At 47.3% G+C, this 15,797-nt stretch overlaps 1 protein-coding gene across 1 annotated transcript in view; it reads left to right on the forward strand.

Moving 5' to 3' along the window:
* PTPRE (protein tyrosine phosphatase receptor type E) overlaps positions 1–15,797 on the forward strand; it is an 88,258-nt gene that overhangs the window by 37,749 nt on the left and 34,712 nt on the right. The window contains exon 2 of the mRNA XM_067300380.1: positions 15,080–15,189. Within this exon, the coding sequence (XP_067156481.1) occupies positions 15,087–15,189 (103 nt within the window). The 5' untranslated portion in view covers positions 15,080–15,086. The remainder of the gene's footprint in view (positions 1–15,079; positions 15,190–15,797) is intronic.

Consider the following 15,797-nt stretch of genomic DNA (forward strand, 5'->3'; position numbering starts at 1 on the left):
ACCTTTCAGGCTGCTTGCACCGCTTCACACGATTTTGTGCTGTGATCTTTATGAATGCTTAATATAGTGGGCTGAAATAGAAACATTAGCTAAACAGTCAAAAGTAAGAGAGAGCCTAGAAATCACTGTTTTGGAAGGTCTAAAATAGATGAAGCATGTTCTTCTGGGTCCTCAGACAACCTAAGTTTTGAAGATTCTGCAGTTACCATCGTGCATATTTAGGAAAAGATAGCCTGCTTTTGCTAAAACAATATAACGTTGTACTTCTACAACTACAAAGTCTCTGGCTCCTAATTGGATTTCAGAAGCATAAAATTAGTGGCAGAAAAAATGTTGTTTTAAGCAGCAGTGTGTAGCCATGATTGGTACTGTTTTTCCTTGAGGTTTTCAAAAGGAATTTTGCTACAGAAGTTGCAGTATTATTAGTTCATAATAAATATCAGAGATGACCAGAAAACCTATTTCTAGATTAAAGGACGCTCCTTATATTTATGTGGCATTTAAGAGAGCAAAATCCCGATCTGAATACTTAGAAAAGCCATGAGAACAAAATAAGTAGTATGTTCTTGCTTGCTTGATCTAACGATATATTTTCTCAAAAGATGCAGCAGCTCTCCCAGAGAGACATTCTTGTATTTTGGGTAAGTAGCACACATTTTGGAGAAGGCGAGGAAGCCGCTGACCTAAATACATGTTTATTTGAGAACTATTCCATTAAAGGGAGGTTTCAAATAAAAGCAATCTTAGTCCTTTGGAGGTCTGGAGGCTTTCAAGGTCGCAGAGCCTGTACAAACTGCGTGGTCACTATTCTGTCTTCATTACTTAGTTTCCTCAATTTTCTTGCAATTCATCATTATTTTGGATGTTTGTATTTTAGTAATGTGGGTTTAGAGTGAAGGGACAGAACAAATTTAAAGTGTGCTTTGTTAGATTTAATATTATGCCTAGTTTGCATTACTTTTTGTGAATGACTGTTTCAGGGGAGATCATTCTGTGGCTGTAAAAGCTGGAATTTCTTTAAGGCTCGCCTACCCAGGAGCACTAGGTAGAGAAATGCACTTTCTTTTTCTTTACTCTTGAGATGCTATCCATAATTTTTATATACTATAAGTAGTGATTTTTTTTTCTGGTGGTCTCACATTTATAAGTTGCATCTCTAATACACCAAAAAGGCTGCAAATGTACATCGGGGTACGTGTCATATGGGGTAAATACCTGAAATTCTTGGAGATGACATAGATACGAGGGCCGAGTTTGTCTTGCTCACAATCTGCCAGGTCTGAAAAAGCGCATATTTTGCAAGGACTATGATCTTTAAGCTATAGAGAAACACCGTAAGGATGTAACAGTATATAGGATTTTACAGTTCTATCTCCTGAGTTTTTTAAAACGTTCTTGAAAGATGTGTGTGTACTCAGAAAGGTGTAGAAGAAAGAAGTCCCTGCAGCTCTTTCATTTTGATCTGAAGTTGTGGGAATAATGTATTTTGTTTTCCTTCCGCTTGAACTCTTTTGACGTCGTCTCCCACCCCTTCTCGTGTGTTAGTTCCCTCCTTTAGCCGGCGCTTCCCTGCGAGGGCCTCCCTGGCTGCTGCCTTGTGGTTTTCCACTGCAGGGTTTTGGAGAAGTAGCGGTAATCAAGGAGGTAGCAGAGGCTGGAGAGGAGGAGGAAGAGTGGAGATCAGTGTGTTTGCAAATGCCTTGTTTCTTCTGCATCAGAATTGCCAAGTGCTGAATATCAGCTGGAGAACTCGCTGTTGCGTGACCCAGCCCGGGGACTCCCTCGTTAGAAGTATCCACGTAATGAAGTAGCAGACTCTTAGATAATTTTCTGTTGTCACTTAAGAAGAGGTAGTAGATCCCGTGTAAGACTGTAGGGTGCTGGTCATAAAACGTTTGCAAGTGTGAAAATCAAGTTAAGTGGTAATTTCAGGAAATGATACTGGCAGGGAAGAGTTTTGCAGACACCAAGAAAGAAGTGAGATTTCTTGGAGGAAGAATAACTTTTTTTTTTTTCCTTTAGGAATGAACTGGGTAGAAAGGAGCATGGGATGGTTTAATGCAGAAACTTTGAGTGTCCCAAGACATTCTGTCATTCAGCGGGTTCATGGAGCAGAGGTATATGTTTGGGGAGGGTACGGCATGGCAGGGGAAGAACAAAAAGACGGTGCAGTCAACCGTCCTTACTTAACCAAAGCTTTCTGTTGCCTTGCTTAGGAAATTATGAACTCCAGGAGTCACAACCGTAGTTTTTGCAACTCTGGTAACTGCACCACGCTATGCAGCTTGTGTTTTACTCCTCTGCTTTGTTTCTTATTATTTTCTAACCGCTTGCGTTCTTGCAGCTCAGCGGCTAAGGCTGCTGGCATTGATGTTGGGCATGCTGGGAAGATGATGCTGTTTTTTCCCATGGGACAGACAGGTGACGAGGCACGTGCACGTTCACCGCTCCACAGCGGGGAGAAGCCTGTCCCCGTGGTTGGTAACACCTGCATGGCCACGAGGAAGGTCACCCCGGCCACCCAGAGCAGGGCAAAGCCTACGCTGACAAAGTATTCGGCGTTTCAGTACTGTTTTCTAGAATAAGCAAGGCAGAGTCTGCGCTTTAGATTATTACGGATATCAGGGGTGTTTTGATCCAAGAAGACCCAGCATGAATTTAGGCAAATTAAGTCTGGATGGAAATTATTACCATTTGAAAATGGATTCTGAAATGAATTCAGAAGAGGTCAAAGGATGAAAAATCTAGTAATGCTTCAGTAACAGAATCTATATTTTCATTCAGAAGGAAAAATTGAAATCCATATAATATTAGTTTTCTAAGGCAGCGGACAGAAGTTAAGAAAGAAGAATTATCTGTGCGGTTCTTGATGCATAAAGGCTTCAGTCTTAGGCTTGCCGTCTGAAAATGTACGGCTTACGGGCAGATTAATTATAGAAGTCAGATGGGCTTCTGTGAGCGTGGGTTTCTTCAATGTGTTATAAATTACAGTTGTAAGTAAGTAATTTTTCCAATTAACAAAGTTTAAGATATCCACTCCTAATGTTTAAGATGCTCCATATGCAGAAGCTCCTAATGGGTGGGGATGACATTCCACATGGACTTGTTGCATCCAGGATGGCCCATAATTTCTAGGAAGCTTGAGATGAAGAGGTAACGATGCTGTTACTGCTGTTGACTTGGGTGTGTTATGCAGTACGGCAGCGAGGATGAGAAGAATTTGAGCAGGGGTGTTTAGGTACCAGAGATACCGCAGGTGCCTTTTAAGCATGGTTGGAGGCACCTCAAGCGGCGCTGGGTGGCAGCATGGGGATGCCGCGAACGGGCTGCTCAGGACGGTCGGTGTGGGCTGATAAGGCGCTTCCTTCGATGCAGCGGTCACCCCTGTCGCGCTGAAGAGCGTTCACCCTAGCGTAGGAGGTGTGGAGGGGCCGCGTAATCTTTTCTGAATGTAAATTGCTACTAAATAAGTTGGTGAAATAGCAGACCTTGTGGATCTCAAATGGAAGTAGAGACAATTACTATCCTTTATGCATATGAATAAACTTCTGATGAGGCGTCTTTGAGGATGTCAGGAAAGGGCACTGTGCCTTCAGAGAGAGGGGAATGAGTCATTACGGCTCCTCGGGGGCTTGGTGCCTCCTCAAGTGGAACCAGATGCTCCAGAGGGACCGTGGCTGGTGCTGACGTTCGACTCCGGCACTGCTTTGCTTTATAAGGCTTCCTTGCGGGGGGTTACTTTGCTTACGCCCTTGTGGACGCACCAGAAACACAGAGTGCAAGCTTCTAGAGAGCATTTTTTCCATAAAAATACAGTTTTAAAGGATGGTTGAAAGTCCCTGAGATTATATCTTCTGGTCAGCTAGGTCTTGCTAGCAAGACTGCTGTGGGTCTTGCACACCTATGTTCAGAGCAGACTGAATTTTTTTTGTAGCAGTGCAAAAGCATCGGTATGTACATTCCTTTCTGAACTGCTAGGAAAATATATTTGGGGATAGTACTTATTATTTTAATAGCACCTTAAACACGCTTCGGGCCTCAGCATAAAATACGGTTCTGGAGGATGTTTCCTTGCTGTGGTGCTACGTTCCTGCTCTCGGTGACGTCTAGCAGAAGAGTTAAACTACCATCGCGGACTCTGAAGGTAAATTTGCCTTTCCCCCAGTGCGGTCTTTGGACAGCAGTGCTTCGTCGCCGTCGAGGGCGGACGTGGCACGCTAGCTTCCTCGTCGGGGTCCCGCGCGCGGCCAGCCGTAGGAGGACTTTGCCCGGGTGGTGCGCCCCTCGCCAAACCGCTCCCCACGCTATTGCCAGCCCCGAGCCGTTGCCTGGATTCCTGAAAAGGCCTGGATGTCGGTCCCCTCTCCGTATCGATGATAAGTGCAAAACTGCAGTGATTTTCAAAGAAAAAAGGTGATCAGAGAGCGTTCTAGCAGCTCCCGGGCAATATCACAACAAATTTTGCTTAGTCAAAGAAGTGGCGCGCTCGGCGGCAAAGAAAGATTAGGAAACCTTTGGTTTTGTTTTGAGGGACTTCCTGCGTTGGGTCAGCAGGAAGGCGCTCGGCCGGCGGCAGCGCTTATCGGAAAGCGGGTTGCTTCACCGAGGCGGGAGCGCGGCGAGCGGAGCTCCAGGGCGGCTGGGTAACGCGGGCGGAAGAGATGCCGCCTCGCGGAGCGTCCTGCGGACGGCGGACGCCGGGAGCCCAGCGGGAGCGGCGGGGAGCCGGGAAGCGCTGCCATGTGATTCAAAGGTGATAACCCACATCATACTTTAAGCATATATATATATACTAATTTACAGCTTGGCTCCTTAAGCTCAGCTCTGGGTGAGTAGTGCTGTTAAGAAAAATGCATCCAACTTGTGCAAAGCTTTATCCTTTTTTCTAAGCTTAACGTAGAGATTTTGCCAAGCTTGCTGGCTGCGTTGTGCAGCGATGCTAAAGAAAGCCTGTGTCCTTTAGGAAGCGGTGAGCCCAGAGAAAACTATAGAAACCGTGCAGTGTGTTTCTAAGCTTTAAATGCTGCTCGTTGCAGTTATTTTCCTATCAGCACCTCCTCTCCTCTGAGCTATCTACGTCTCGCTCCCGTTGCTTTGCGAATACGGTGGCAAACTGGAATTGCCGATGCCTGTAAATTCAAGAGCAGGTGTATTTTAAAGCCAATCGGATAACATGGATTGTTCGTAAAGCATCTTTCTTTTCAGTGCACCGGGGGGTCACATTGCACCCTAGAGAAGAAGGGGAACTGATTTAACCCCCGAGTGCTTGGTGTGAGTCCAGCCCAGGCTGGTGAGCCCCTGCGTGAGCTCGGCTCGTAGATCCAGCTCCTCGCAAAGCCGGCGTCCCCGCGTGCGAGAGCATCGTTCTGTTATTCTATTACAAATCACACGCTAGGAAATAGCAACAGGGAAGGTGCTGCACAACTAGACTTATTTTGAGGGTTTGTGCCGTATTACTTACTTTTGCCCTTGCTGGGATGAATTCTGCGGTTTTCCCGGATGGTTTCCCAGCACGGTGCTTGCCTCTGGCTGGCTGAATACACTGGAGTTCGAAGGCTTCTCGCCAAAGCTGGCGTGCTGCTGCCCGTTTCTGTGCAAGTTATTTGACAGACTAAAGAGAGGAAAAAAAAAGGTGTGTTTGCGCGTTTTGAGCGAAACGCGTCTGTGAGAGCGGAGCGGAGTTGCGACAGGCGAGCGAGGTTTCGAGAGCGCGGGGCTGGCTTCCTCTTCGGGGCAGTCGCCGTCGGGAGGGCTCGCTTCGGACTCGCCCCGGCGCTCTTGTCCAAATGCTGCTTGCAGAGGGAAAAACTGCAGCGAAGGCCGAGCTGCTGCCGCGGGTCAGCTAGAGAAGCAGAGGCGGTTTCTTCCCTCGGGATGAAGGCACTGCATCTCTCTGCTTCGAGCATTGCAGGAGATAACCAAGTTCTCGTTCCTCTTTTTTCTGACATTCATTTTTTAATTTCCTTTTAAAACAGAGTTGACTGTCCTGTGGTCTGAATTTGGAAATTTTTCTCTATTCACTTATTATTATTATTATTTTTTTTTTAAGAGTATGTGGCCGCCATGAATAATTTTGCAACAGTGTGCAGCTGTTTTGAGTGGAAAACTCAAAATCCAAGTTGAACTTTCCTGTGGGAGGCTCTCCTCTTTTTTGGAGGGAGGGATGCCGAAAGGGAGCAGCTTGCCGGAGTGGTGGTCTGCCTTCAGGGGGACCTGGCGCGAGGCAGCGCTGCTGGGAAAACGGCCTTCGCGGGTTTTCCCTTTGGAGACCGTATCCCGGGGAGGAGGGAGCCATCCTGGCCGCATCTTGTCCACCGCAGCGTGCGCGGCGCTGGAGAGCTTGCTGCTGGGGCAGTTCTCCTGCCCGGCGGCTTCCCTCGCCGGCATCAGCGTTTTCCTCCTGGCGCTAACTATTTTTGATTCCTCTTTCATGACACTAATTCTTCTCTTTGAGGCTTGAGCAAAGATAAATCTCTTTTCCGCCAAGAGCCCGTCACCCTCTCCCTGCCGGCCGAGCAGCACGCGTGGGCTCACCCCAGCGTCCTTCCCGGGGCTTGTAGCAGCCCAAGTAACCGTGTATCCCTCGCACTTTGCGTTGGCAGCAACCTGTCTTCTCTTTGAGAGGAAGAAACGGCCTAGGACTGATAGCGGATGAGATATTAAGATGCATTTCATGTCCCAAAGTCATCGTGCTTGGAGTTGCAGCTGTTTGCATCATGCGTTTGCTTTATATAACTAAGTTCACGTGCTAGCTTAGCGACTGTATGCGGAGCGCGGGAGAAGTCCTGACCGTCTCTGACCAATGCTGCAGGGTACGTGTGATAGCAGGCCCGGCTCTCGCTTTGCTTTTAATGCCGGGCGGGAGCTGGACCACGGAGCTGCCGCTGCTGCCCTCGTCCAGCCGGCTCCGTCAAGCCAACCGGCACGTCAGGGGTTGGGGCACGCTCGGCAAGCGAACGCGCGCCAGCTCAGCGGCGTCGGGCTGCCCTGGCCTTTTATTTCCCCCCTCTGCAAAAAAAACCCTGCTGCTGAAGACGCTTGAGCTGGACGTTTTGCTGCGCGCAATTCTCCAGTATGCGTTTTTGCATTGCATATAATTAGCTTCAGTTTTCCAGAGCCAGTTTCTAATATTCGCATAGATCTGTCAGAAGAGAGCGCTTGAATGGCGATGTGTTTTCTGCAGCTCCGGCGTAAGAGGGCCGCTGGGATGGGATAAAAGGCGACTTCTCAAGTTAATTGTGAGATTTTATTGGTGTTTCACTCTGCTGCTCTCGGGTTACCTCTCCGAATCGATTGCAGGCCGCCTAATTTATGCATGAGCTCTGTTTGAGAGGCAGCACAAATTGATTTGCTGACAAGGCACGGGGAAAGGTGACCCTAATTTGTCACTTAATTTTCAATACAGGCCTGCTGGGAGAAGGCACGTACTAGAAACTGGCAAAAATTAAAATGCAAATTTGCGTGTTTGCTTGTAAGATTCTCCGTAAATACCTAGTAGAACATAATGAATTTGTGGCAAATGTTTAGTACTGTGTAAGATATTAATGAGCTTTTTAAATCAGTCAAGATTGAAGGTTTGTTCCTATAAAACTGTGCAAGAAACTCTGGGAAGTGCGTTGCTGACAGTGGAGCAGACGGTCTGATGAGTGCCCTGCAGAGAGTAGTTTGCTCGCTTGGCGAGTCTCTCTTCCTTGTCCCTGTTTCTATATTAATGAACTTAGTCCTTTTGTGAACTCTCAGGGGAAACAGTAAATAATTCAACATAGAGCCTTGCTGTGCACATCTCTTTTTTAGCTAAAATTAGACCAAGAAGGACAGACAATACATATTTATGTAGCGAGAGACACATTTGGATATGAAATGGGAAAGCAAACTAGCCGTGGCATAGGCCTAGTGGTGGCTAGCAGGTGCTTTTACAATAATTTACATTAATTTAGTGTGGGTTTTTTTGATTTTTCACCCCAGTCATTTTCTGTGCTTTAATCCGAACTCGGAACTTTATGGCTTAATGGCCAGGAAACACGGCTGCGTCGGGAGCTGGGCCACGAGCTTTGCAGCTCTGGGGAAGTCGCGAGCGTTTCGCTTCTGGGTTGTATTCCAGCCGGTGCCGGCGGCGGTGGCTTTGCAGGAGCGGGGCACAAGGGAAGGCCGCCTCTCGCTTTTCTGCGTTTAGAGGCTTTTCTAGATAAAAAATTATCCGACTAGCTCACGATGTCGCTAATGCCATGTGAAATGTTCTGTTAACTGTTTCATAAACTTTGAGATTAGCAGAAGTTAGAGTATGTGCCGCTTGCTTTCCATAGGTCATTTCTCTAATTTGCATCGCTCTTAATTTTCTTGCACGCGGATCTACGTTGCAGAAACCGCTACAGCAGCTGAGCACGTTAGCCAAAGGAAATGGTAAAAGTGGCCATGAAAAAAAGAGGAATGGGTCCAAACCCAACTATACAGTAAAATGTATGGGGTAAGAAAACTATAATAAACTGCAAATGATTCGTTCTTTCTGTAGAAATGTGGTGTAACAGAGATGCATGTTAGGGGATTATCGACCCGCCAGAGCTCTGAGCCTGCAAAAATAATGCCGGTTCCAATCCTGCAGACAACCAATAGAGCTCGCTCTTTAGCTGGAGAAGCACTTTTGGAAAAGCTTTTGCGCTCTGCCTGGAAGCAGTTTGCAGGGAATCGGGTCTGTGCATGGAGTCGCCTGCCAGCGGCTGAAGTTTGCCCTGCGCGTGAACGTGGGTAAGAGGAGGTTGTCCCGGGACGGTGACGGGGAGGCGCATGCAGGTAGCTGCGATGCTGGTGGCGACGTCCAGACTCGGTGCTTCAGATCCCGTTTTCTGCCGCTGCCGGCAGGCCGTCGGCGTTGTGCCTCGGTTTGTCGCTGGAGTAAGTAGCCCTCTCCACCGACCTCCACCGTGCTGCTTGAGGAACGTCTGTACCTGTCACTGAGAAGAATCAACTGCTCAGAAATGCCCCGGTTTCCAAAAAGGCTTCTGTTTTCAAGGCACAAGCAAGGCGAGCGCGTGCAAACGCCGTATCGGCCCCGAGACGGCAGCAGCCACCGCTTTAGTGCATTTTGGGAAGGAGATGAAGGAGGCACTAGAGGTTTCACAGGACCCTCAGCTCAACTGCAATTCCGGGAAAGATACTGAAGCTTTGATAAACGCTTAGAAGCCATTGAAGAGACACGTAAGGGACTGATGTGTTTATCAAAGCCCAACTGCTTCAGTCTGATCGGGCTTTTTTCTGTGGCATGGATTGAGCAGAGCCTGGAGATGCTGTGAGTTGGTTTTGACCCTGGTTCTCATGATGCTTCCTCAGAAGCAAGGTGCATGTGGTGAAACGGATGCTTTCAGATAGTAATTAGTTGGAAAGACACCCCAAAGAGTGCAGGTGCTTCACAGCAGCCTGTACGTCGTTGTGTGATGTGCTCATTAATGGCTTGGCTTGAGGAAAGAGTATGACGTTTCTGGGATTCGAGGCAATCTAGGGAAGCCTTCTGGAGTGGAGAGCGTGCAGACGCGGGTGGGATGCAGAAGCCTCGCGTAGCAGCACTCGGTGCATGGCGCGAACGGGGTTGGCCGTCCCCATCCGGTAGCGTTTGATTAGGGGGTGAGAATCGCTTAATTGTCCAAACCTTCGTTTATTTTTGAATCCAAAACTCTATGTCCGCACTGAAATAAGTATTTTTCCTCTCCGGCTGTCTCAGGTTGTGGTTCCTTCTCTTTTATTTGTGAGCTTGATGCCGCCTGTTCTTTCCCTAGCTTTGGATTTCCGTGCTGTGAAAGCTGACCTGCCTCGTTTGAGCAGAACCTCCTAAAATCTTCGCCTCTTGCTCACTGCTTCCTTGAGAGCAGGTCGGCCCAGCAGCAAAAAGAAGTCTTTTTTTTTAATTATTATTACTATTTTCATTTCTGGAGCTGTGAAGCTGCAGATTAAGGCATCTGTGTAATTCATGATCTGAATATGTAGCTCTCCAAGTTGATGGCTGCAACCAGCGCTCATTAGGTTCCTTATTTGAAACGCGTCTGAAGCAGTCCTCTTTTTAATATAACTTACAGCGTATCTTCACAACTGCTTTGAATCTAATTGTGGCGAATAACAGAACCAAAAAAACGAGCAAACAACCCAAAAAAGCCCCTGTCCCCCCGTAATACTCCTCGCTGCCGCCTCGTGGTCCCGTCTGCTTTTGCTGAAAAACCTGCGTACGCCGCCGTGGCCTTGCGTGGGGCCGAAAGCAAATGTGCTGATTTGTCCCCCTGGACGAGAAACAAAGCGGCTACGCTCGCAGGACGCGCTCTCCGGCTTCGTTATTCCAAATGAAAATTCGCTTTATTAACTTAATTGGCACCTTGCCTCGCTAAATGCCTTTTGTACAAATGGTTATTCCCATTTGTGTTCTTTAATCTGGTTATTGCCGTCTCCTTCAAAAGCGCTGTATTGCAGGTGTTCTGTTCCCATCAGGAATCATTGCTGTCAGACGAACGTGCGTCGACGCGCCGGCTGCTCGAAAGCTTGGGCTCCTTTTTCAGATGGAGCCTAAACTTCAGTCTGTGGGGAAGCTTATTTGGAAATTTTTAGTATATAATCTGTGCCAAGTGCTTTCTCCCTCACGTGTTTTTCTCAGTTCGCCTGTGTTAGGCCAGGTGTCATCACCGTATAATATATAGAGAGTAGCATAATATACATAGTGTTTATTGTGTGTGTGTATGTATATGTATAAATAAAAAAAAGTATATGCACACTTTTTTCCCCCAATATTAGATTTCTTTTCCCCGCTGCAGGAAGGCAGCTTGATCAGTCTAAACACTTACTGAATGTAAAATGTGCCTTTCCCTTGTAAACTAAGCTCTATCTCAAGTGCAGACAACGCCTACCTTAAGTCCTTTTCTTTTTTTCCCCCCCCTCTAGATTTTAGGACATCTTAAGTCTCTGAAGCAATGCTGAATTGCAGGGATTCATTAAAAAAAGAAAAAGATTGCTATTGTATTATTTTTTTTTAAGTTCCTGATTCTTAAAGCAGATCAAAACATGCAACTTCTGCAAGACTTCTTGAGATTTGGTTGGGCGCTGAAGGTGCAAGTCCAAGTCTCCCCTCTGGAAGGGAGGTCTGCCTGGAGACCGGGTGGTGTCCTCTGCTCCGGTGGTGGCTGTCGAGAAGCTGCGGACGCGGAAAGGCCACAGCCGCACGCTTGTCACCTAGCGCTGGTTTCTGCGGCGCGTGCTAAGCTATTTGCTCACGTTAGAGTTTATTTCCCAGGTTATCTTGTTAAAGATTTGATTGGGGTTGCTTTGTTATCTTGAAGACAAATCTCCTGAATTCATCGTCATGCGACTTCCCCAAAGCCTATTTTCCACGTGTTCATTTAGAAAATTTTTTTTAAAGTGCTTTTGTAAAAACAATGTGAGTGAATAATTTTCCTTAACGTGCTTTAGCAGTAAAGTTTTCGTAACCACCTTACGACATAACGGTGCAATAAAATCCTAACCGAGAATGACATCACACGCTATATATTAAGTTAAATTATAACCAAGCAAGGTCCGCGGTGTGCCGTTTATGGCCTTCTGATGGGTTAAGAGGTCGTTCTGCAGGGATGCAGTGGGAAAGCGCAAAGACTTAGCGAAAGAGAAAGTAGCTGCGGTCGACCTGGCGATAAATCACAGCCGTGCAGTCCGCGTGGGGCCGTTCCCCTCGGGGGCCGAGTTCCTCGGAGAGCCTCGGTCCAACGTGGCCGTGGTGGCCGCACCATCACCTTTAGCGTGCTTCGGGTAGGTGAGCGTACCAGGGATGCTTGGGCTTCACTGAGGAAGGTCTCTTTGGTGAGACCAAATGAGTTTAGGAGTTGAGAGGTGACAAGCAGGAGCAGCAAGAGGAGAAAAAGCGGAGCAAGGAGAGCAGATCTCTCGCCCTTCCCATCTGGAAGAGGTCTCCTACCCTCCGTCTCCGCGGGTAGGTGCTTGCACTTGATGGGACCGATGTCTCGGATGCCAAAGTTGGGGAGTTTCAAAGCGCGTTTTGCAAGTAAATTTTAGGGCTACCGCTAATGTTGATGATTGCTCTGGTATGGTGGAAGTGAAGTTACCGCGGCTATGAGCGGTCTCCTCACCCTTTGCAGTTGGAAGTGAATCCAGCGTTTATCAGCTTAAAATGAGAATGCCTTCACATCTCTTAATCTTCCGAACTGGTGGTGCTAGTCCTTTGGAATAACATTACGCCATCTCTATTTTTAGCACCAGCCTAAAAATTTGGGGCCTGACCGTAGTTACATACTAAAGCCTTAAAAAAAAAAAAAAAAAAAGCGACCCATGTCTATTAGACAGGATGCTCAGTTGGTTTTTTTGCTGCTTTAGGAGGCTATAGAGGCTGTTGTGCCATGGGAGAGGCAGTGGGAATAACCCGAACGCTGCGAAGAGCCCTGCAAAGGCCTCGCGTTCCCGTGGGATTTGTGAGCCAATCCTTGTTAGGCTGCATTCCGGTTTTACGTGCTGCGCCTCCGCGGCAGGATTTGAGCTAGCTATGCAATTTTCCAGTGATTTCTCTTTTCTTTTTTTCGGTCATGCTGTGAAATTTGCTGTTGGACTTGGGAGCTGTTTTCTGTAACAGTGCAGACTTAAAACTGTGATTGGAACAGGAATTTCAAAGTGGATTGCAAAGTCTTTAAGACTTAAGATCGTGAAGAATAGCTAATAATCCTATACTACAAAAAAAACCCAAAATATTATTCTAGGGAGTTAAAGCTTAAGTACCTGATCTAGTTACCCATGAATAGCCCCAAAATAAAGCCTTAAGGATATAAGTAGACACCAGTGCCCTGTAACCGCATATAGTTATCAAAGCAGTTCCTAATTCTTCTTCCAGGCAAGCTAGAAGTTGCTTTCCAGATTGGAGATGCCCTTGAGCCATGTGAAAGCCGGGTAATAATGGGAACGGGTGTTTTATACCCGCATTTTCTCTGATTTTATAAGCAAGAGGCTTCTTTCGACGTATGTGGCTGACCTTTCTTGTTTAGCAGTACTTTTCTACCAGTCTGTTTTTTTCTGGAGATTGATTTTTTGTTTTATTTTGTTTTGTTTTGTTTTAACATACTGTATCAGGGCATTGGATCTTCCTGAGAATGGGAGATGTTGCTGTTTCTTTGGTGGGTTTGTTGTCTCAACAAATTCTGTAGTAACTGTAAATCTCCTAGCACGGGAGATGCATAAATATGCGTGTGCGCAACGACACACGGCTTTTTATGTATTGCTGTCATTGCTCGCCTCCCCGGCCGCCGGTCATCAAGGAAGCTTGTTAAAGCAGTGCAAAGTTCAGGCTCTTGCATTCGCTCCGGTACAGTGACAGGCCTCATAAATTTGCTATAAATTTTGATCCTTTTTTTTTCTTTCATGAGCAGAAACGCGAAGTGCTTGCTCACGGCTTCAGGCAAAAGAGATCCCAACGCTTGCGTGATTGCTGTAGATGTGTTTACTTCTGATAAATTTTGCTGCCTCAAATGCATGATGCATCCGGGGGACGGTTTCTGGAATACGTCTGAGCTCCCGGATACGTCCCACGATGCCGGGGCGCTTTGCAATCCGCTGCTCCGTGTGATTGAGCGTCTGATCCCACGAGTGGCTCGGTGGGAGTTCAGGACTACCCAGACCATGCACTGAAGCCGTCGAATAAGACGTGTAGTGCGCTAGTTCAGCTAGATCCGTTGGGCTGCTAAGCTCTAAGACTGGGAGGCGGAATTAAGCAAGCCCGTGCCGGCGGCAGGCTGCGGGGCGAGCGGGCGCAAGCCGTGCTTTGGGCCGGGAGCGCGGGGTTTTGGCCTCGCCGTGCCGTCCCCGATGGGTTGGCCGCAGAAGAGCGCCAGGTAGGCTGCGCTTCCCAGGCGACCTCCTCTGCGAAATGCCCGGGGGAGAAACCGGTTAGGAATATAACCGCACTCCCGAGCTTCTCCTTAAACCGTTAAGATTTTGTTCGGATTTGCAAAATTGTGTGGCATTTGGAGATGCTCCTATGCATAGAGAAGAGCCCGAGACAAGGGAATAGATTCGCTTGGAGCGACCTACGTTGCAGCGGGGAAGGGTCGGGGCAGCACGTGAGCTGCGCTTGCAGGAGTTTCCTACGCTTCCAGGCTATTCCCAATGCGTTCCTGCATTTTGCGTTGAGCGGAAGGACGTTATAATGGCTGTAAATCGTACTAACTGGCAGGATTTTTTTCCGCCTGTTTTTAAGCAGTGTCATACAGTGTCCTCTGGAGACTGGCGTTCGATGTGTTAATTAATCCTGGTAATCCTGGGGAGGGTCGTTCTGCAATATTGCCACGGCCGTGGTTTTAGCAGGGGGTGTAGAGCCCCCTTCTGGATACGTTCTGCAAAGCAGAGAGCCGTGGCTGCGGTGCGTGTTTTTTGCCCAGGACCATCTTCTAAAACGTACATCTTCTAAAGCTGGGTTTTGAGGGGCTGGAGTATTCCTGCACCAGGTCGTTTGGCTACAGCTATTAATTCGTAGCAAGTTCGGGGTTTCTGAATTCCTCTGTAGCCCTCCAAGTAGCAGCAGTTTCATCGCACCTTTTGCTCTAATCCTCTGTACCTGCAACATTATTCCCTGCTCTCACTAGATGTGATTTTTTTTCCCTATTTGTAAAGCTCCAGTAAATTGTTATAAAGCTTGCAGACTTGTAGCTGTGGCACCGGCATGTCCTCAGGAGGAATATCTCCTGGCCTATATGTCAAACTGTCCGCGCGTATTTATCTGTATAAAGCCAGCTAGCGTAAGGGAGCTCAGAAGTGGAGCTTCTTGCTCGCTCTGGGCAGAATCGGGTTCTGCAGCGGTCTCTGAACGCTTGCTCCGTGTTCTCGCATTTAAAACACTTCTAATGCGTTCGTAATGCGTGCAGCTTGTGTTTTTTTTGCCTCTGCATCAGGAATGAAAGTTAAGTGCGAAGACGGTGGGAGAGTATAAAGCAGGTTTTAAGACTTTCCTCATCTGAAGTAAACGCTTGCTTTTGCTTGTAATCTTGTTCTGAAATGAGAGAAAAAAAGTAATATAAATCTGACTTTAAATTCATCGCGTGCTTCTGTTTGCTCCTAGATCCAGGATGGAACATCCCTGTTCATTCCTGCTGCTTTGTGCTAGTTTCCTGCTCGTTCGCGCTTTACCGCCAAATGGAACCGAGTTACCGAAAACAACAGCAACGACGAGTAAGTACGTAGTTTAATTTGGGCGGCTGGTTTTGGCGAGGTCCCGGCGATCTTCTACTCCCCGGTCCACCACAACGGCCCGTATTCCTCCTGATTTCCTCCTCTTGCTTCAAGCCCTCCTCCAGCTCCTTCCCAACGTATTGCGACCATATAGCAAGGGGCTACTTCGATACAACTAAAGGTTTTTATTTGAGACATGAAGACATCCTGCTGTCATGTTCTCTGACTGCATGATACGTTTCACTTGCACGTTTTCCTTATCCTTCATAAACCTAACTCTGTACCTTCAAAGTTACTAAAACGGTGCTCGTTGGCACTGTCTTTAGACAGAGGCTGTCTGCTTAGACACTGGCCGGTGTGGGACACTGAGCCTCTTCTCAGCTCCTGTCGGACAGATTTCAGTGACTGTTGTTGACTACTCATCTTTATAAGAGTTTTTTCTTCCTTCCTTCCTTCCTCCCTCCCTCCCTCCCACATAGATTGAAATAAATTTGGCTGTTCACACTTAAGAGCTGTTTCTTCAGGTTGTCTGAAAACTCACGTGGACAGAATTTCACTGGTGGTTTTTTGGATCCCATTTACGGTTTTTTTGGTCTGTAGCTGTAATA

The sequence above is a fragment of the Apteryx mantelli genome, chromosome 7 (assembly GCF_036417845.1).
Source record: "Apteryx mantelli isolate bAptMan1 chromosome 7, bAptMan1.hap1, whole genome shotgun sequence".
NCBI lineage: Eukaryota > Metazoa > Chordata > Aves > Apterygiformes > Apterygidae > Apteryx > Apteryx mantelli.